The sequence below is a fragment of the Podarcis gaigeae genome (assembly GCF_964106915.1).
Source record: "Podarcis gaigeae genome assembly, chromosome: 11".
Lineage (NCBI taxonomy): Eukaryota > Metazoa > Chordata > Lepidosauria > Squamata > Lacertidae > Podarcis > Podarcis gaigeae.
The window spans coordinates 21,915,303-21,936,008 of NC_139687.1; the positions used below are offsets into that span (position 1 = coordinate 21,915,303).

At 39.5% G+C, this 20,706-nt stretch overlaps 1 protein-coding gene across 4 annotated transcripts in view; it reads right to left on the reverse strand.

Moving 5' to 3' along the window:
* Positions 1 to 238: 238 nt before the first annotated feature.
* Positions 239 to 20,706, reverse strand: part of YTHDC2 (YTH N6-methyladenosine RNA binding protein C2) — a 34,863-nt gene continuing 14,395 nt past the window's right edge. The window contains exons 12-31 of one of the 4 annotated variants that reach the window (XM_083702186.1): positions 19,707 to 19,772; positions 19,111 to 19,289; positions 18,430 to 18,526; positions 18,252 to 18,339; positions 18,084 to 18,164; positions 16,945 to 17,027; positions 16,352 to 16,457; positions 14,945 to 15,064; positions 14,288 to 14,560; positions 13,026 to 13,152; positions 11,424 to 11,629; positions 10,288 to 10,483; positions 9,258 to 9,367; positions 7,700 to 7,992; positions 6,204 to 6,266; positions 5,357 to 5,534; positions 3,969 to 4,172; positions 2,751 to 2,933; positions 2,351 to 2,454; positions 239 to 1,944 (exon numbers count right to left, since the gene is read on the reverse strand). In XM_083702186.1, the coding sequence (XP_083558312.1) occupies positions 2,374 to 2,454; positions 2,751 to 2,933; positions 3,969 to 4,172; positions 5,357 to 5,534; positions 6,204 to 6,266; positions 7,700 to 7,992; positions 9,258 to 9,367; positions 10,288 to 10,483; positions 11,424 to 11,629; positions 13,026 to 13,152; positions 14,288 to 14,560; positions 14,945 to 15,064; positions 16,352 to 16,457; positions 16,945 to 17,027; positions 18,084 to 18,164; positions 18,252 to 18,339; positions 18,430 to 18,526; positions 19,111 to 19,289; positions 19,707 to 19,772 (2,734 nt within the window). In that variant the 3' untranslated portion in view covers positions 239 to 1,944; positions 2,351 to 2,373. Of the gene's footprint in view, positions 2,455 to 2,750; positions 2,934 to 3,968; positions 4,173 to 5,356; positions 5,535 to 6,203; positions 6,267 to 7,699; positions 7,993 to 9,257; positions 9,368 to 10,287; positions 10,484 to 11,423; positions 11,630 to 13,025; positions 13,153 to 14,287; positions 14,561 to 14,944; positions 15,065 to 16,351; positions 16,458 to 16,944; positions 17,028 to 18,083; positions 18,165 to 18,251; positions 18,340 to 18,429; positions 18,527 to 19,110; positions 19,290 to 19,706; positions 19,773 to 20,706 lie in introns of all 4 variants that reach the window. The other 3 variants (XM_083702188.1, XM_083702185.1, XM_083702187.1) reach the window with 3 other exon arrangements.

Sequence of the window (20,706 nt, forward strand, 5' to 3'; positions counted from 1 at the left end):
TCACAGGAACCAGATTCTTCACTGGCTACTCACCTTTCGTTTTGATTAAAAGGCCCAGGTAGATAAGGAAAGACAAATGAACAGTGAACTATCAGTCCAGAACGTAATGACTGCTTACCCCTGAAGCAGTGACTAGGAAAGGAGGACCCTTTAAGCTTACGCAGAATTAAGTCGTACTATGAAAAAGATTATTCAGCTTTTTAGAAGTCGATGAAATTCACTAACAGGAATAATAAACCTGTGTGCATGTAAACTTTATTTAGGGGAGGAACGTACATACAACCCAACCATGCTGACACTATATTTTCATATAACTTATTATTATTTTGTGCTTTAGAAATATCTAGCCTATAGCAAAAAAGAATGTAACTGATCACATTTCCTTTGTACCCGAGAACAGCTGCACCTGAATCCTGATCTTGAAGACATTTAGAAAAAACATGTAAGACAGCCTTCTTCCTAATTTCCTTTTTAAGCTGTATTAGGTTACTGCAGTTTGTATATCAATGGTACCTGAAGAAGAACTAGAACAGAATACTTATTGTTGCTATATACAACCTGACAATGAATGCAATTTAACAATCAGATGTGAAGAACTAATTCTTGGTAGATATAGTGCTTTGATAACAGGTTACTCTCTGCAGTAGAAATTGCTCCAAAACACCAATCAGCTAAAAACAAAATGGCTTTATTCTAAATACATCTTATTTCCAAGTTAAAACTGGTAAACTGGTAAATTACTGGCATTTGTTAGTAAAAATTAACAAGAAAATGCGACGAGATGTACAGAGGAACTCAATTACACATGCTCAAAAATCACAAATAAGTCAATCTATACATGAAAATGTAAAAAAAACCCTTAACAATGAAATGCAAAGCCAAGAAATTCAAATCCCAAATTCATGTAAAAGCTAATCCACTGTAGTTTTATCCTTTTATTAGTGGTTTGTGGCAAAGAATTGCCTTTTTAACATTCTTAACTTAGAAGACTGCTCAGTAATTAAACCATCCCTGTTCAAATGCTCTGCAGAAAAGCTGATTTGGCCATCGTGCTTTTAAAAAACGAAACTACAGGAAAGAGATTGAGTGGGGGGCTGTACAAGCAAAGCACAACAGATTATATATTTGCACAATGTAGGAGGGAGCTATTTAGACAAATCAAGTCAAAAGAAATATGGCAAGTGAAAAAGAAAATCAAAAGGGCACACTACAAGGAACTTGTAGGCAATTTTGGGAAGAAGAAAAAATTTGCTGGTGATTGTTTTAAGAGGAAGGCTAATCAAAACAAAATGGTTCCTTAAAGATACCTTTCCTTCAAAACTGAAGATGCTGTTCCTGATGCACCTGCTACGAGCAAAGAATTAGGAAATCCATGCCCATTTCTGCAAGCACATAATGGACACAGAATAAAGTCAAAATTAAAACACCCCAAAGCCAGCTTTCTGACAAAAGGCACTCATCATTTAAATTGGATTTAATCTGAGAGGAGGAGGCTCTTTTCACTGCTTTGTCTACTCAATGTTTTAGTCTAGTAGCAGGTGTTCCCAACCCTTTCAACTTCGAAGCTGTACCTCCATTTATTTTTCCTTGAGCCTTGTCGGAACAGAATTCTATCAAGATGAATATTACTCATTTTCCCCAGACCTACTGCTTTAAATTACAACACTGTTAAAATTTCAACAGCAGCTTTGGTCTGCTTTGGTGACCCACCATTTGGAGTTTGGGTGTCTTAACATTTGAAACTTCAAAGTGAATGAAAAAGAACAAACTTCTCAGTGAAAATAAGAGCAGTCCACATTGTTTCCTTCAAACCAGAACACAGAATCAAATCTAGTCTGTGCTAGAGGAGTGCTGCTGACTGCCTGCAGCTCATTTCCCTCAGGCATTTCCTTCTTTAGGTGCACTGGTGATCTTAGCACATTATCTATTTCACAGGAGGTGGAACTGTGGAGGAGAACGACAAAGTTTTAAGTCTTTATTCATCAAACAAAAACTTCTGCTTAATTTTGGCAAAGGACAATGTGGTTTTTTCAAGTGACCACTCTGTACATCAAGCTTGTTCTGGAAGAGCATTTTAAAACACAGGAAATTACTACGCTGGCCTTGCAATCTTCTGCTTCACTTGCCTGCTCTACTGGCCTTTCACTCTTCATCCTACCTCCACAGCTGTCACCCTGGTGCAGTATTTTAGCTCCACTTCCCCCTCTCCGAGCCTTAAAATCTAGTGACGTGTGGATCTATCCAATATTGCATCAATAACCACTTGAGAACAGCTACTACCTTCTCTAAGCTTCACCAACAGGGTTAGAAAACCTTCAAATTCATTCACATTCTCATCTGGAGAGTATACCTCAAAAGTTGCCCGTCGTATTTTCAATCAGCCGCATTTTTCTCTCCTAAAGGAATACGGTCCCAGAGCTGCAGCAACTGTTCACCAACCTGAGGTTCCAGTTCCTACACCAGGGAAGGGGGGAAAGTGACGGTGTTATAAGGCCAGGCTATAAAAAAGAGACCACTACATGGAAATGACAACTAGCCTCAGTAGAGGCTGCTTCAATTACAAAGCCGGTTACATCCTTCACTCTACAGGGAAATTTCTTGATGTTATTTCAAATAGTGGGATAAAACTGGCCGTTACCGGTTTTAAAAAATGAACTATGTCAAGACATTCTTGACAATGAAGACAGAGGGAATCAAGTAATCTATCCTTGAGCATATCCTTGTACGCAAGAGCTGTAAAATAAACATACCTGGCCATCTCGACTTATTTGTACTTTCTTGTTGTCGTTCCAAGGGTTGAGTAAGTGATGAGCAAACTGAAAAGGAAGACTTTCTTTCCGGATCCACTCCACCTTGAATACTCCTCCTAAGCCAGCAGAACCCCAATCCTGACTCTTCTCACGTCCAATCTCTGAAGACATTCGAGCAAAGCCCTACAACATATTTAAAATGTTAGAATCTAAATAAAACCAGTTTTTACTCTGTATTAAACGCATCAGGTGGTATCCAAATCAGAGTAGGACCATTGAAATAAATTAACTGAAGTCCATCAATCTCAGTAGGTTTATTCCAAGTATGGCTTAGTTGGATAGCATCTATTCTCGATTAGTAGGGGAAAAAACCTGATAGGTTTATGGGGTGTCTTTTTATCCCAAGCTGACTTCTAATATTTCTTGGGGGAGCAGGATATCCAAAATAAAACCATGTGTGTTGTGTCAGGAGAAGAATATTTTAATATGCTTCTCTGACCAGTTTTTGCTTGAAAAAACCCAGAGCATTTTTTTTACCTCAATACATTAATTAATAAAACAGAAACAGTGTTTTAGAAGTTGTTTTTCTATCTCAAGCCAAATTCAAATGCTTTAGTGCGGCAAAATGTCCCTCAATAAAGCCATGTGTAGTGCTGCAGAATGAGGCCACTTCGCTGCTTCTCTGGGTTGTTTTTTGCTTGAAAAACCACATGAATCTTAGTACTGTCTGGGGTAAAGATTCATTTATAAGAGTCAGCTGTTTTTCTTCAGGTGCTTAGTTGCCGCAGGTGCTTTTTGTTTACAAAAAAGAAAATGTAAATGTTAAGTGGCTGAAGTTTGGGGATACTGTTTACTACCATGTTTGAGAATACTGTTTACTACCACGAAGATGAAAGTAAGTTAGGAGGATTACATTGTAGATCTAGTTCTGTATAAATGTCACTCCCGGGGTGGATTTCAACCCCTTTTTTCATGTGAGGTTGCCTGTTTCTAGTAGGTTTCAGAGCCTTATTAAATGCCAGTCCTTTGTCAGATCACAACTTGGGTCCTTGAAAAATTAAGAAATTAACTCTACACACAAGTTGCCTATATTACGTCACTGGAGGAAGGAAAAGGACAAATTATAGAAAGGTAAATGTTGTGAATGTAGCAGATGTTGTTATAGTCTGGTAACAATTTTGCAACATACTCATCAACTTCAGTGTATCAATTTCTCACCTGAAAGTGTCCCGATCCCTGAACAGAAAATACTAAGTAAACAACACTGCTCTCCCAAAAGGCTCGGTTCAGTTTTCGCTCATTACTTGGGGTTGTAGACCAAATGCCCTTCTGCTGTGAAATCTCAAGGTTTCTCAGGTTGCTGCTTTTCATAATGAAGTATCGAATTGGCATATTTGGTCTTGGAGAAGGAGACTTGGAGCCCTACAAAAACAGATAACTTTTGTAATGTTTGGACACACTCAACCCACTATGTTCCAGCAATTAACAGTAAGTAAGACCATAGCTGCACTACCTGGGGATAGGCTATGTTTTGGCTGGGTGTTACATTCAAATTCAACAGTGAAACCTTAAGGGGTGAACCAAGAACCATGGTGCAACTTTTGGTTTTTCTGGAGAGAGATAAATCACGACCACAGATCTGAAGGTAACACTAAGGTTCAGCCCCAAGTATCATGGCAGAAGTATGGCTGGAAGAGGAGCCTTGCAGCTGCAATCTTGTCTGCAGAAATCTACATGTTCATGCATTTGCACTAAGCCATGGTCTGTCTTAGCATTATATGAAAACCAGGTCAATGATTAGACACTTCTTGTTGTTGTTTTTTAAAGGTATTACCTTTAAAGGTATTTTTTAAGGTAGGACCATACCATTCTTGTGGAAAGTAGTTCAATAGTTGGTACCTTTGATGTCAAAGGAATGCAAATACGAAACGTTGCAAATTAAGGTAGCAATGCAATGTTGCAATACATCAAGTTGAATGTTATTGGGATCTCTAGTACAACTACAGTTTAGGGACACCAAGCAGCTCTGCCCCTTCTGCCAACTGCTGTCAATAGGTCTCTAGAAGCAGCCTGTACATTTAGGACCAGTTCTTGTTGACTCCTAAAAATCTTGTAGGATAAATGTACAGGTCATATTTTACCAAATGGTCAGCTCTGGTATCTAAGCAGAGCTGGTTTTCTGGCTCTTAGGAGAATGAATCAAGTACCATAGTCAACCGAAAATGAATTGAGGAGAGAGCAGGATTATACAAAAGCAGTCAGCTCTTTTAAAACTCTATGTTTTTAAACATTTCTACGGCTCTTGATTTAGCCTAAGATCTACTGATCCCTTAATTTTCTTCAATGATTCTCAAGGTATTTGTGTTTCTGCTCTACATATAGACACAAAAACCTCTGAGAGGGTACTCCTGGTTAAAGTTGGCAAAGAAATAAGCCATACAGATTTATCTGAAAGAGCTTAAACCATGTACTCCAGAAAAGGAAATCACACCAGCGATATTTTCAAAATGTTTTCAGCTCCAGTGTACTATGTCTCATTTTATTATTTCAGCAAGCAGTCAGCAGCTTCCAAAAATTTAAAACAGGATGAAGAACAGCTACTGTACCTTCCCAGATGACGGAGGAGAAGGACTGGCACAGGGGCTGGGGAAACTGCTGCTGTCTGTAGATTTCACAGACGACTGGTCTGACCTATCATCTGTGCTTCGTTTGGAATGCAAAACGCTTCTTTCTTTGTATTTCAGGGGTTGGTGAAATGCTGGAGATGCAGACTTCATTAGAACTCTGTTAAGTTGAAAGCAGAAAACCATGTTTAATGGGGATCAAGCAATTCTAGGGAACTGATAGGAGACCGTGGCCCTCCAGATGTTGGGACTGCAACTCCCATTATCCCTGACCGTTGTCCATGTTGGCCTGGGTTTGATGAGAGTTGGAATCTGACAGCATCTTGAAGAACCATGGGTTGGCCTCCCCTGCTCTAAGAGGTTTCCTGAAGATGCCATCTGCTCACACTTAAGGGGTTACAACCTCTGGTCAACAGGCGGAAGCAGTTTTTCTGTATATACTAGCAACCCAATATTCATCAAAAAGCAGCATAGGGACAAAGTCAGGCAAGCAAGGATAACAGGTTTCCAGACAAGTTATTCAGCAGCAGCAGCAGACTGCACAGCAGCCTTTTGCCAGTTACCATTGAGATTTATCACTGTGGAACTAGGTATGAGAAGGCAGACTGGTGTAATGGCTGCTAGATTCAAACAGCACCAATGCCTTGTTATTTCCTTCCCCTGTAGTTCATATGAGCAAGTAATTTAAACTTTCTGGAGAAGGTACAGTGCAATTCACTATTTTTATATTTCCTTAGTAAGCAATCTATTCTATTTATTTTTCTCTTGTCAAATTGCCTTGTACTCTTTGAAGTGTGCTTTTTAAAGGCTTTAAAAATCGGAACGTTACCTTAATATTGTACTGTTCTGTTCTTTGTTTATATCATAGCTTAAAGTTGCTTTGGGGGGATTTCTGAAAGAGAAAACGGCTATATATTTTCAAGTTGTTTTAGAGAGATTTTACAAACATGTTAAAGACTAAGTTCATATTATGCTCAAGTCCTTCATAAATATTCCTTTGCTTTCCTATATATTTGTGGTTCTTGCTGTTTGTTTTTAAATACTGAAGAGAAATAAATACAGTGATACCTCGGGTTATGGACGCTTCAGGTTACACACTCCACTAACCCAGAAATATTACCTCGGGTTAAGAAATTTGCTTCAGGATGAGAACAGAAATTGTGCTCCAGCGGCAGCAGGAGGCCCCATTAGCTAAAGTGGTGCTTCAGGTTAAGAACAGTTTCAGGTTAAGAACAGACCTCCAGAACGAATTAAGTACTTAACCTGAGTTACCACTGTATTGTTGAACAATAACCTTTTTTTGTTAATGCTGTTTATTTTTTTAACTACTCTGTTAGCCATCAACGTTGTGTGAAAACTAATTTAAAAATTATGAAAAATCATCTGAATATGTTCCAGTATTATTAGATTACCTTTTTAATGATGCTGAAATTACGTTAAGCTTGAGCAGTAGCATACTTGTGTCTGTTACACATGACAATTCTTATTTTTAGCAGTATATTCTAAAGTTTTTAAAAAAACTCATGTATGTATGTGCACATATATATGTGTGAGAGAGGGAGTATGTGCATGCCCCCATAATAGAAAACTGGGATTCCATGAAGTATATTTACATATAAAGTTTTGTGTTTGTAAGTCTGCCCTCTTCCTCAATGGCTTTACCAGACCAGGCAGGAGAGGCACTCTTGAAAAGTTCAGGGGGGGGGGGGGGCTCAATTAAGCTTCGGTCCAGCCATCCCTCTTTTGTCCTAATGCATTTTAGTAAAGCTTCAGATATTTTGGTCCGTGGAAGCAACAAGTCAACCAAAATGCAAGGAAGATTTAGGCAGGTGTAGAACCTCAGATTCCACTTCTATTTGCAAAAGATGCACAATCACAATATGACTTTCTATGGGCATGCACTGTCAGACTAGGTCAGAAGCCTAAACACCAGTCAAGAACAGAAAGGAACTCTCCCTCCATCAAGAAAGGCAATGTATTAGTTTGAGGTGACCCAACTGTGGGTTTGCAACTGCTGAGGGACAAGCAATGAGTGGACACAGAGAGGAGAGCTTATGCCACCCCTGGTCCTCTCCTGCTAGGGAAAAAACTACAGCTTCATCCCTTCATGCTACTTGTAAAGCAGGGATGGCCATCATCCCAGATCACTGGCCATCCTAGCTGAGGTTGATGGGAGTTGGGAGTCTCAAAAATGTGGAGGGCCAAGGTTAGCTTTAAAGCATACAGATACCTCACGGGGTTAAACCCTTTGCACGCTATGTGCCCCCTATTCACGGCAGGCACAGAGCACAGTACTGCGGACAGTACTATCCACTAGATACTGACCTTTCAGCATTAAAAGCATCGTCTGCGAATTCTGCTTCTGCTGAGCTTTTTCGGCTAGTGTTTGATCTCCATGAAGACGCTAGAGGAAGTTCTTCAGATGACATGGGTCTTGGTCTTTGCCCAATTCCCGAAGGCTGCTGTAGACCTGCTGACTGTTCTTCAGTGCTTAAAACAGCAATGATTGCTCGTATGGTTGCCTCATCAACTTGAGACCAGGGCTTTGAAGGAGCTCTCATGCGCCGTAAAAATAAACTATGCCATTTTTGCCTCAATTGCAGGAGTAGGCTAGCAGCCTGTAATAAATAAAGTTTATAATTATAGTTTCCAAGAACGCTTGGTGACCCTTTATTGATTATAAGTGTATTAAATAGTTTTGATAACGCCAGTACTTTGAGGAAGTTTGATGTCAGCAACATGATTCCTGAAAACATCCTTTTGTTCCAAAGTATTTGGAAGATTTTTTTAAAAAAGTATTTTAAATAATACTTCATTCCTCTGTTATATCTGTAACCATGCTCATCAGCAAAGAATTTCAAGTTTTTCAACTGGGATGATTATTCTCATAGTGATAGAGGAAGAACTGGGATAGGTCCAGAATTAAACTGCCCCTGCATGGCTTTCTTGCAGCACCATTTACATAAATGAAAGGACATGAGTGGCAAAGGAAGAGGGAGTTCAATCTAAATCAACATCAATAAATGGTTGAAACATCTGCTCTATCCACCCAGGCGAAGTGCACAGGTTTATGTGTCCCGTCCCTACCTCCAACCTCCATACATTCATCAAATCTGGAGCTTCCATTTAGCCTGTAGAGATAGTAGCCTCTATAATGCACACGTATAGAAGATCAATCTAACCACTTCTAAAGTCATCTAAGTCAGTGGCCATCACCACATTTTAGGATAGCAAATACCATGTTAATTATGTATTCTCTGAATCTAAAGCCAATTAATTTAATTTAACTGAGAGAGAGGGGGAAATACCTCCAACGACTTTCTTCACATCATGTATGATGTTATAAAAACACACTAAGGTCCCCTTGCTGTTTATTTAAAATAATAATAATAATAATAATAATCATCATCATCATCATTATCATTAATCTTATTTGTACCCCACCCATCCAACTAGGTATTAATTCCACATACTCGTGAAGACCAAGCCCCAGCTTCCGGCTGATCTCTCCCAACTAAGTCCTCCAAACATTTTAACCTTTTTTCATATGGAAATGGTTCCAATCCCTTTGTTTAATTTATTTTGACTCCCCTTTTTGTGCACCATTTCCTACTGTACAACAGTGGGGTTTTTGTTTGTTTAGATGCAGTATCGAGAACATGTATTTTAATGTGGTCACATCATAGATTTATAAAAAGTGATTATGATGCTGGGTGGTGCCAATATTGAAAATGAGAGAGAAAGGAGTTCTGTTTCATCCAGTGGTCAGTTTTTGAGCTTGGAATCCTAATTTTAAGTCATTTTGAGGTCATAATGCTGAAAGCAATTCACAAGACTGAGTTTATCCTTTCATTTTTTTTCAGATGAGCCATGAAGTACGCACCTCTGGGTCTAATTTGAAATGAAGCCAATCATCCAGTTTCAAGGCAGCCAAGTTAGCAGTAGTTCTGTCTTCCATTTCACTATCACTGCTGTCATTAGGAACACCATCCACTATATTAGAGAAAGACAGATCTCAGACAGTAACATTTACTGTACTCCGTACTTAGAGCGACAACAATTATGAGATGTACGCATTCTTAATATGCATCAAGATTAATCTGCTAACTTCCTACCTTGGTGCCTGATTCAGAAGCTTCAGCTAATGCAAAATGCAGCTGCTAGGTGACTTAGTGGGACACCCAGATTGACATGTTACACCAGTGTTGTAAGATCTGCCCTCACTCCCTATTAGCTACTGAACAAAGTTCAAGATTTTGTTGTTGAAATTTAAAGTTCTAAAGGATAACTAGCAACACAGAAGTGGGCCTTCCCAATGATAGCACTCACTCTCTAGAATGCAGTGCCTTGGGCCATTCTTGAGGTGGTGACAGTCATGACATTTAAAATCTTACAGTTACCCAAGCTTTCCGGGACTCCAACTCATTTCTTTCTTTCTTTCTTTCTTTCTTTCTTTCTTTTTTGTACTCTTAGTTTTATTTTCAATATACAGCTGCATTTTGCTTTTATCTCATTTACTTAACAGGTTAGCTTATATGACAGTAACCACATTCATATTTATTTTAATAAAACATTAAGAAAAGGAACTGTTTGAAAGTGCTGCTAAAGGCAAGACAATCTACACTTTCTTCCCAACGGTGAGGTGCTTTCCCTGCAAGAAAACATAATGTATGAAGCTGCTTTCAGACTTCAAAATAATGAACAGAACCCAACAATCTGTTGGAATTTAAGAGGGAAAAATGAGAAGAGCAAGTCCCAATTTTTCATTCCCCAACCCATTATAAAAAAAATGCTTATTTTACTTTAGCGCAGGAAACAGACAGCTCTTAACAACTGCTAACACAAGTCAACAAGTGGATTAGATGTACCCACACATGCATATTAAAACCATGTTTCTTATTCTAGCACTATACCTCTGAAGGAGGAAGGCTCCTGCAAAGCATTACTTGGCAGCCTAGCTGATCCACAGAAGAGGGCCACAGTGACTGGCGTCACAGTTGAGCAGCACCTGATATTGGCTATGCGGTGGGCTCTTGTCATTTCATCGTATATGAGCCAGTCCGTGGGAAGTGCCTGAATAGCTGCCACTTGACCATTTGCTGGAGGAATCTGTTAGGCAGTAACACAGAAGGACCAGAATTGCTTCTTTCGGTTTGATAAAAAGGGACAATTTACAACATCCATTTGCAAGCAAACTTCCCCAGCCCTCTGAAGAAAATAGGAAGGGAGTACCCATAGCACAGCATTGATGAATCTAAACCGTTGTGAACCTCCTCATTGCTGTATGGGAGACTACGGGAGCTCCATATAAAACACACAAAAAGCTATGCAGAACAAAAGTAGATGGTCAGGTAGCCTTAAAGGTAAAGGTAAAGGGACCCCTGACCATTAGGTCCAGTCGTGACCGACTCTGGGGTTGCGGCGCTCATCTCGCTTTTTTGGCTGAGGGAGCCGGCGTACAGCTTCCGGGTCACGTGGCCAGCATGATGCAGCTGCTTCTGGCGAACCAGAGCAGTGCACGGAAACACCATTTACCTTCCCGCCAGAGCGGTACCTATTTATCTACTTGTACTTTGATGTGCTTTCGAACTGCTAGGTTGGCAGGAGCAGGGACTGAGCAACGGGAGCTCACCCCATGGCGAGGATTCGAACCGCCGAACTTCTGATCGGCAAGTCCTAGGCTCTGTGGTTTAACCCACCCGAGTCCCATCAGGTAGCCTTAAGAAAGGGTAAAATCCTGCTGCATGAGGTGGGATGCACAGTCCACATGAGGAATCCTTTACAAAGCCTTTACAACACAAACGTCCTGAAACAAGATCAGGTAATACCATTTGGTGCTGAAACAAGTTTAGCAAAGAAACTCAGCAAAGGCTTGTGCCACCTTATTTTACTAGATCTCTGCTTCCTCGTTAAGAATAGCAACTGGTATCGGTCATGGGTTGCTATTATTCAAAATATGTTTCTAAATAAACAAAGCATTCAAAGCTCACAGAAGAACTGAGGTTCTCTTATCTCCCACACTAATATTTTAAACTTTATACCTTCTTACCTTTTTATACTGGGGCTGGCTAAGAACGGAGGTAGGATGAAATCTAACTTTTTTTTCTTTTGGCCCAGTCAAAACAATGTTCTCTCTGTCAACGTGAACTATATTGGGGTACATTCCAGCTACTAAGGCACCTTTCACCACAGCCCAGTTCTCAGAGTTGGTGTTAACATCTCTTATGTCGCCACCACCTCTGGCTCTTACAAAACCTAGAAAGAAAAAATGAAAGAAATGTATGTCCTGCTAATTAAGAAAGCTATTATTAACTTCAGATACGCATGTCAGGGATAGCCTTTTTAGCTCCCACTCTGTCATTAACAGTATACCATTCTGAGCAGTGAAACTCGGGCATTTGGTTGCAAAGGATCTTGCCTTGGTTGCAGAATGGGAGAATAAAAGTTATTTTGCACTAGAACAAACAACACCCAAACACAGCATTTTCTCATTTAACTCAGAACACAATCTTGCCTGCTGAAACTTATGGAAAGATCATTCCTGTCAGGGACTGGGCATAGGAAGAATGGTGAAGACTACCTCCCCAGCCTGACCCTTCCAGAGAAGAAGACAGTTCAGAATTACTACAGGGGTTTGAGGGAGGTCACAGCTCAGAGGCAGATGAGGGGGAAAGCTGGGAAATAATGGAAGAGGAGGAAAAAGAAACACCAGAGGGGGGGCCAGCTGACAGACACAGTGTCTTTAGAAAGCATTACAGACCCGGCCCCCTCCCAGAACCCGGCGAGCCTTGAAAGTAGTAGAGCAAAAGGCTCGGAAGCAAAGGGCCCTCAGCACCACCCATAGGAGACAAGATGATGAATGAGGAAGTGGGAGAAAAAGGGGGTGGAGAGTCACTTGGGACAACACCATTATTCCAATCCTCTCTCTGTAAACACCGAATAAAAAGCAGATGGTAAGGACTTTTCCTTGTCTTATCCGTTCCTGGCAACCTGCCATGGGGGTTGGATCCTCTGACGCCTGACAATTCCCCTTAAAATACCTCATTTGAGTTTTCTGTGCTCCTGAGCCAAACTCAAAAATATTAGCTCATTTTGAATTAAAACTAGCTCTTGGCTTTGATGGGCTATCAGGCTTATTTATTTTTACCCTGCTCTCCAGCTGGAAAACACTCCCATAGAGGTTTACAATAATCATTAGTAAGGATGTTCCCATCCACAGTCTAAAACTCAGCCACTACTTCTTAACTGCAAATCTCATTTTAACACGGAGGCTTGAAGCAAGCTCAAAGCAGGATAGGACCAGCCATAGGTGCACTTTTGTTAGGACAACAGAACAGTAAGTATTCACTACACAATCTACACAGCAAATATTATTAGTGTAACCACAAATACACATAACTGGGGCATATTTACAATCCACTGCAATAGCATAACACCTCAAAATGTGGTAACAAGTGGAATATGCTTTCAGTGTAAGTAAACCAAAGGTTTGGTTGTAGGATAACTGCTCCAAAATAAACCTCAAAAGATAGCAACTGTATCCCTGATCATATACACAGGAATCAGTAGTACAGTGAAATCCAGGAAGAAAGCTTGAAGACTTTGTGGAGCAGATTTCAGGTTAATAAATATACAGATATATATCTATTACCTGATGCTCTGAGTTGCCCAAGCAGCTGTGTTCTCATTCCTATGATAATCTCCATTGTTGCCTGAGAAAGGAAATTCTTCTCACAAAAAGCTCGTTCCCAGCCATCGCTTCGTGCCTTTTGCCATGCCTGCAAAACAAGTTGATTTAAAAGAACTTTCAGAGTAGTTAATGTTTCTTCAGTAACCATTCAGAATGCAACCCCTTACAAACACACATTTCAAGATGTTCAGATCATTAGTATAGAAAGCCTTGATTTCTAGAATAACAATAATTTATCTATGGCGTTGCTATGATATCGCACAATTCAGAGGCTGATTGCCCTGCCCACCTGTCAAAATCCCTTGCTGTCCCTGCAATCTCATCTGACCACTGGAGGGGGGGGGGGGTTAGCTCTTTTTACAACAGTCATGGCATAAGCCTGACATACTAGAAGCCCCAAGTACTCTGAGCCAGTGAGAAAGAAACGGAACACATTTGGGGAATAGCCAATTCTTGAAGGCTTCTCTCTACATTGTTCAACTACCAGAACATTGCTAGGAACAGCTATACCACTCTGCAAAGAAGAATCCAAGTGCAAGTCCATGGTTTCCCCCCCCCCCCACATCGATGGGCAGATAAGGAAATATGGGTAGTATGCTATTAACCTTTCTCCTTAGCATCATGGATAAAAGTAACTTTGATTAATCCTTACTTAATCATAATATTAGAGCAATCCGCCTCACTGCAAGGAGGGGATGGGGGCATACTTTTCCCATAGCATAGCTTCCAACATTATCTGTGTACAATAATTCAACTTAAAAACAAGAGATTCATGGAAAAATGGAGATGAACCAGGCGATTAAAACCATGGCTCAATGGAAATTAGAAACTCATCTTTTCTGATTGTTAAAACAACGCTACCGCGATACAAAAGCTGGGCTTGCATATCTCCAAGCAGCCCACCCTCAGACTCAGTTTAGAGCAATAGCAGTCTTATAAAGCAAAAGCCAAAGAAAGACAATACACATACAATAAACATAGCACTGCTTTTCCAGCTAGTGGCAGTTTAAAAGGGGACAAGTGGCAGGTGGCAAGGAGCAAGGGAGGGAGACAAGAAGAGCAGCCATAGCAGACAAGGTGTACAAAGGCTTAGTAATTGCCCTCCGATAACATTAGTTTACTAGACTGCACTAGGTAGCATTTCAAGATGTGTTAATCCTTGCTTTCTGATACATTTCACAAAGATCATAAGTGTTTTGGGGTTTTTTGTAGACTCTCAATACCTGGAAAGCCCGGAGAAGAGCCATATGGTCACTAAATGTTCCTGCAGTAAATCTTTTTCTACACAGCATGGCTGCACGCTTTTGAGAGGCCTGCGTAGGTAACACAAATGGGTCGCGGTATGCAAGGGTACATGCTATTGTCAGAATAGGATCCAGGCACTTCAGAACAACGGCGCACAGCACCATTTTGCCAAGATGAGGTTCTACTGGTAAGTCAGCCAGATGATAGCCAAGTTCTGTCAGATCCTCCCAGGTATCCATAGCATCTATTGTCTATTTTTTAAAAGAGCAAACAAAATCAGCATACAAAGAAATGCACATTTCAAAAGCAGGTAACGACTAGACTCCAAATTTCAATTAGCTTAGCAACTATTTCTCTTGTCGTGGCTTCATCTGAAAATGCAAGTGAATTGTTTCATACAAACAATTCAAACACAGACTTGTGTAAAGCCACTTTTGATCAGATATTTCCAGGGCAAACTTGAGAGGAAAAGTATTAAGTAGGGCACTGATGAAATTGGGAAAGGTGCTTACGGAATTTTTTCAGAGCTAGTAATTTCAGTAGTTATGCAAAAATTTAGTGTTTTAGGAATCATTATAAAAGCTGGTAATAAATAAAAATACAGGGACAAGAGTAGCTTTATTTATATTACTCACCTTAAGCATCTGTACAGCATTTCTTATGATTAAAGCAGGAGGTGGTTCTGGAGCTTTCATCAAGAAGTCAGCAATTGGACAGTTGATGGGAGCTAGCAATTTTGTATGCAAACAAAGCTCCTAGAAATTAAGACATGTTTCAGAAAAACCAGAATACACAATATAATGTCCTTATATTGAATGAATTTACTTTATTACGGTCACAGACCAGCATAAGCAAAACATCTAAATAAAAAGCATAACAGTATCTCTAAGCAGATAATTATTAAATTAATTGGGAGCAAGAACCAAACGTAGATTAAAACATATACATAGAATACTTGATTAAGCATAGATATATTAAAAGATGTGTTTGTAGTGCAACTCTATACTTGTCTGTTCAGAAATGCCTTGGATTCCAGTGGGATTTCTTTAAGTAAAGTGGGTATATGTTTACAGGATTAATTAGTTACTTATTTTTTTTCCAAGTATTAGCTCAGTAAATGCATAGGAGAAAAACTGATTGCTCCCTAGTACTTAACAAACCCTTATGCCAGTCTGACATTTGAAAATGTGTGAACTAAAACACACAAAAGCAAATATTCAACTTTAATCACCCCTGATCCAAAACATGTAGTAAAGCTGCAACAAAAATAAAGAAACTAAGAATATTCACACTTTCACTATAGCAAGTCTGCAGTAAAAGCAGATTTTTATCTTAAACTTATATAATTGCTCTACTGAAAAGCAAGGTGCAATCAATTGCTCATTTCTACTTAAGCCTTGATATATAAAAAGCAGCTAAAGAAAAATGTTTGCTTGTGACATTCTACAGACATTCTGTGCTAACTCATACAATGTTGTTCCTGCAAAGGAATGCAAATAGGCAAACAAAACCAGCAACAGCATCATCAGTGACTACCACTGGACACAACATTGTCCAAGGCTGCTTTTTGGTATGATGTGAAGTAGAGGTTCAGGACACCTCTTAATACTGATCAAACTTCCACAAGTATTATATAGAAATACAATGGGTTATTTTAGATTCTTTTAAAATTGAGGTGTCCTATGGTAAGTGCTTCAAACAGCAACCTTCCATGTACTGGTCGTGTTCACACATCCTGATAAAGCATAGCTTAGCGTGACATGAATAAAGAAGAACTCTTGCATATTCTTCCCAACCAGCTGGGAAGCAAAGGTCAATAGTTTCCAATACCATGAAGCCTGAACCATTTCTCAGTCTCCAGAGGCTGCAGCTCCAAGTAAACTGGTGGGAGGACAGAAATTAAAAGGAAACAAACAATTCTAAACCATGGTTTGGAGTCTAAACTATGGTTAGCACAAGTCATGGTTTGGCTTGAAGGTTGAGTGGGACCACTGTGTTATAAAGCCCTCTTTGCACTTAACAATACAAGAAAGATCACTAACCTGTAGTGGCATTCTTAGTAGTTCTGGGGTCTGAAATTCCAGCATATTTTGAAATCTGAGTCTACTAAAAAGTCGGAAACAAATTCCAGGTCGACAACGTCCTGCCCTTAGAAACAGTATGTATTATTTAAGGTAAGTCAATACATAGAAGAGTAGAATTTTAAAAATCAAAGCAGGAAAAAGAGATGTTGAAAGTAGAAAGTAGATTTCATAAATAAGCTCTTTCAGAAGTGTCATTCATTATAACTTTTGCCTGAAGGGCTCAAATTAATTGGAAATGTAACATGCGCTTCTTAAGAATACTACAATATAAATTTTAAACACAGGGCTGGTATGTGATCCAAAGTGAATAGTGTGAAAAGCACAACCAGGTGTCTCCAAAAAGATATTATTTCCAGAAATAGTCTAAGAAAGACTTTGTTGAAAAATAAAAATAAAAGTACTAACATTTAAGCTTTTTTAAAAATCAAAATTAACCTGTTTCAAGTAATCTTATACCAGTAATTCTAAGAAATATTTTTTTTCTTGAAAAAGTAAGAATAGTCTGTCTGTAATCTGTTCTTAGAAGAAAATATTCATGATATTTGCATTACCTGCCCTTTCTCTGAATGGCACTAGCTTTTGAAATCCATACCATCTTCAGCATGGTCACACAGTTCAATGCATCAAAGGACTTCTAAAATTACAAGAAAACACTTTTATTAGAATGTAGATTTAGAATAGCAAGGTGAAATGAACACTTGAATGATAAAATAATGCAAATTAACAATAGTTTTGTGAAGTGATTTTGGCATACATTGGCCTGGATCCAGGCTTGCCCTTCCAAGAACGGAAGTTCTCTTTCCACTTATAGAAGGCACTGAGATTCATTTGAGGCTCCTGCTGGTGAGAAGGGAGGAGGTGAATTTCCCCGATTCCACTTTCCATGTTGTTGAAAGATCCCCAAAGCAGCTTTTTTGGGGCACAGAGAGCTGCTGGGGAACTGGCAAAAATCAAGTCCCACCCTTCCTGCAGCAGAACATCCTCCACTGCAGACTCAGGTCGCATATATCTGTGTGTGTGTGTGTGTGTGTGTGTGTGTGTGTGTGTGTAAAAACACATCAGTCATAAAGACACTGCAGGCTCCACTGTGCCTTATTTCTGAGGAAAACATGAACCCTGGGTGAAAGCCAAGACCCCTGGAATCTCACACTAGTTGAAGACTGGGATGGCATGTAACAATATTTTACACATTGTAATAAAAACCTTCTTTAAATGTTTTGTTTACAATACAGCACACTTTTAGTTTATGGTAAACTAAAATTAAACATGAGTCTAAGATAAATTTGAGGGGTTTTTTTGCAATATACAGTTGTGTTTTATTTTCACCTCATTTTTAGCAACTGCTAAACTTCATTTTATATAAACTACTTAGAGACTACAGTGGTACCCCCGGTTGCCAACTGGATCCGTTCCGGAGGCCCGTTCGCAACATGAAAAGAGCACAACCCGCAGCGGCACGTCTGCACACACGCGGGTTGTCATTTGCCGCTTCTGCGCATGTGTGTGACGTCATTTTGCGCTTCTGCACATATGTGAGCAGCGAAACCCAGAAGTAACCCTTTCCGGTACTTCCGGGTCGCCGCAGAACATAACCTGAAAGAACGTAACATGAAGCACGAAAACATGAGGTATGACCGTATTATATCAAGCAGTATCTTAAAAAAAATAGATAAACAGGCAAATGGCATACCTCCTTCATTTTTCCAGAGTCAATCACAAAGACAACATCATTAACTGTGATGCTGGTTTCGGCAATATTTGTAGAAAGAATCTGAAACAACACATTACGCTGTAATAACAGTCGATGTGAAAAGAGTGTGGATTGATAGAAACGGTTAAAAAGTAATTTGATACTTGCTATTTTGCGGATGCCTGGGGGAGAGGTCTTTAGAACCTTCTTCTGATCTGATGTCTGCATATTTGAATGCAGCATAAAAACTTGGAACCTAATAACAAAGAAGTATGAATTGAATGAAATGCAGTCTTCTAAGAGTAAAACCAATATACCAAAATAAGAGTTACATATATTTTTTTACCTGTGAGCGTTATCAGCAAACCTCTTGTCATCAAACAGGATGCGGTCCCTCAAGCCAACAATCTCATCGTATCCAGGAAGAAAAATTAAAACCGCTCCTTTAAGACAAAGTTCCAAAGTGAAAGGAAATAGAATAAGAGAAAGCTATGCTTAGCACCTGGTCTTTCATCATGAGCTCAGGTGGTAGAGCAGAAGACTCATGGGATCATGTCCCACATTGGGCAAAAGATTCCCACATGGCATGGGGTTGGACTAGATAATTCTCATGGCCCCTTCCAATTGTATGATTCTAAGCCTAGACAGGGATGGGCTACATATGGTCAAAGGGCAAGTTTGGAGCTTGTGCCCATTAATGTAGAATGTGTTAGTGTGATGCAAAACCTGCCCATCTCCATTCATACACATGGGGGCCCTGTTTATAAGAACCATCCATAGGAAAAGAGGAGTAGGGCATAATCATAGTCAAATGCATTTGCAAAATAAGAGCAGTCTTGCTGATCAGACAACAAAAGTCAATTTATTGCAGTACTCTACTTCTAACAAGCTCACATGTGGAATACGACAGCCTTTGGCTTCCAACAAATGTTTTCTGTGCATAGTAGTCTATGTGCCAGAGTACAGATTAAAGCATGTGCGTATAAAAGATTGTTAAAATGAATATTAGCACTACACCTGCATTTACCTGCATCACAGCTGTGACAGATGTTGTATAGCAGGTGCATGATCAGGTCGAGATCTACTTTTTCATCATCAAAGCTGTGATGATAAGCCTTTAGGAGTTCTCTGTCTTCTGCACTGAGTTCACTAGCATTTGCATGGACCAAAGAACTTTCATCGAGATTACCCGACTCTAGTGAGGCACTAAAATACAAGCACCAAAAAATACACATGTCAAACAATTGGCAATACTTGCAGAACATGGAAGCAGATTTATAAAATATCATTCCTGAAGCTGTTGGTTCCTTGATCTACTTCCACTATTATCTGAAAACCACAAAGGAGTCTTCCCACAAACCCAGGGGCCTTTGAATCAGCTGGCCAGATCCAGTTCCCTATCTATGCTTTAGAAAGTACAGGCAGTTCTCTGCCATGTCCTCAAGCACAATGGGATAGCTTAGTCGACAGCGCATGGGACTCATAATCTCAGCAATGTGGGTTCAAGCCCCAGTTGGGCAAAAGATTCCTGCATTGCAGGGGACTGAACTAGATGACCCTTGTGGTCACTTCCAACTTTACAGTTCTATGATTCTATGATTCCAGAGTTAATAAACACATTACCAATAGGACTCCAACAGATCAACCACTTCTGTCTGTCCGAAGTGCTTAGCCCAGTCTAAAGCTGTCCTGTAGTAATTATAAAAAAAAATAAAACAAGCATTTTGCTTAAGTACAAAAATGTAACCTATGAACAAAGAACATTTTCAATCATTGTTAGTTACATTCAGGACGGCATTTTTAATCTTATTTTATTAGCATATGACTAGAGGCAAGAATCCCACTGGATACTTACAAAAAACCTTTGCCTAGAACTTTAATACATTTTTTTCCAGTGCTAAAATAAAGTCAAAAATTGAAGTAGAGCCAAGAGGACGGGACTTGATCAAAAGCTCTATTTCTTTTAAAAACCAAGGAGCTCTAACTGATATGTGGAGATATAATTAAGACTTTTTTGATTATATAGATTTACTAAGATAATGTTTGGGAAGTGCTTCCAGCTACTAGGAAAAGTGCTAAATGACTACTATTATTTATTGAAGTCATCGGAAGATTCTTCCGCCTCAATTTACTGTGCAGAGAAATATACCCGATTCTGAACTTCGGCTATGTCTACATTGCACATAATTTCTCCCCAATTCTCCTTGAAGCATGGAGGAGATTCTTGCAAACAATTTTTGCTTACAGCCGAGTGTCAAATTAAATTGGAACAAAAACCAAAACAGAACTTAAATTAGAGGTCAGAGAGCATAGGCCAAATTCATGCACTGCTTCCTCAAAAGACAGGGCAGTAATCATCACGCAGATCTAGCCTGTGTGCATGAGCCCTGTTTTAACATGACATCTACCATGTGGATACTGAAGGCATGGTGGGGGTGGGAGAGGTAGGTACATACTCAGTACTCCACCCTCATTAGAGGCATGTCTGAATAGGGTTCCACTAATTGGAAAAAGCAGAACTAATACAAACTTAGAGTAACAAGATTCTAAGCAACTTGTATTTATTAGTTGAACTCATAGCACTATAAACTACCAAACCCAGCCAAATGAATTGTAGAAATAA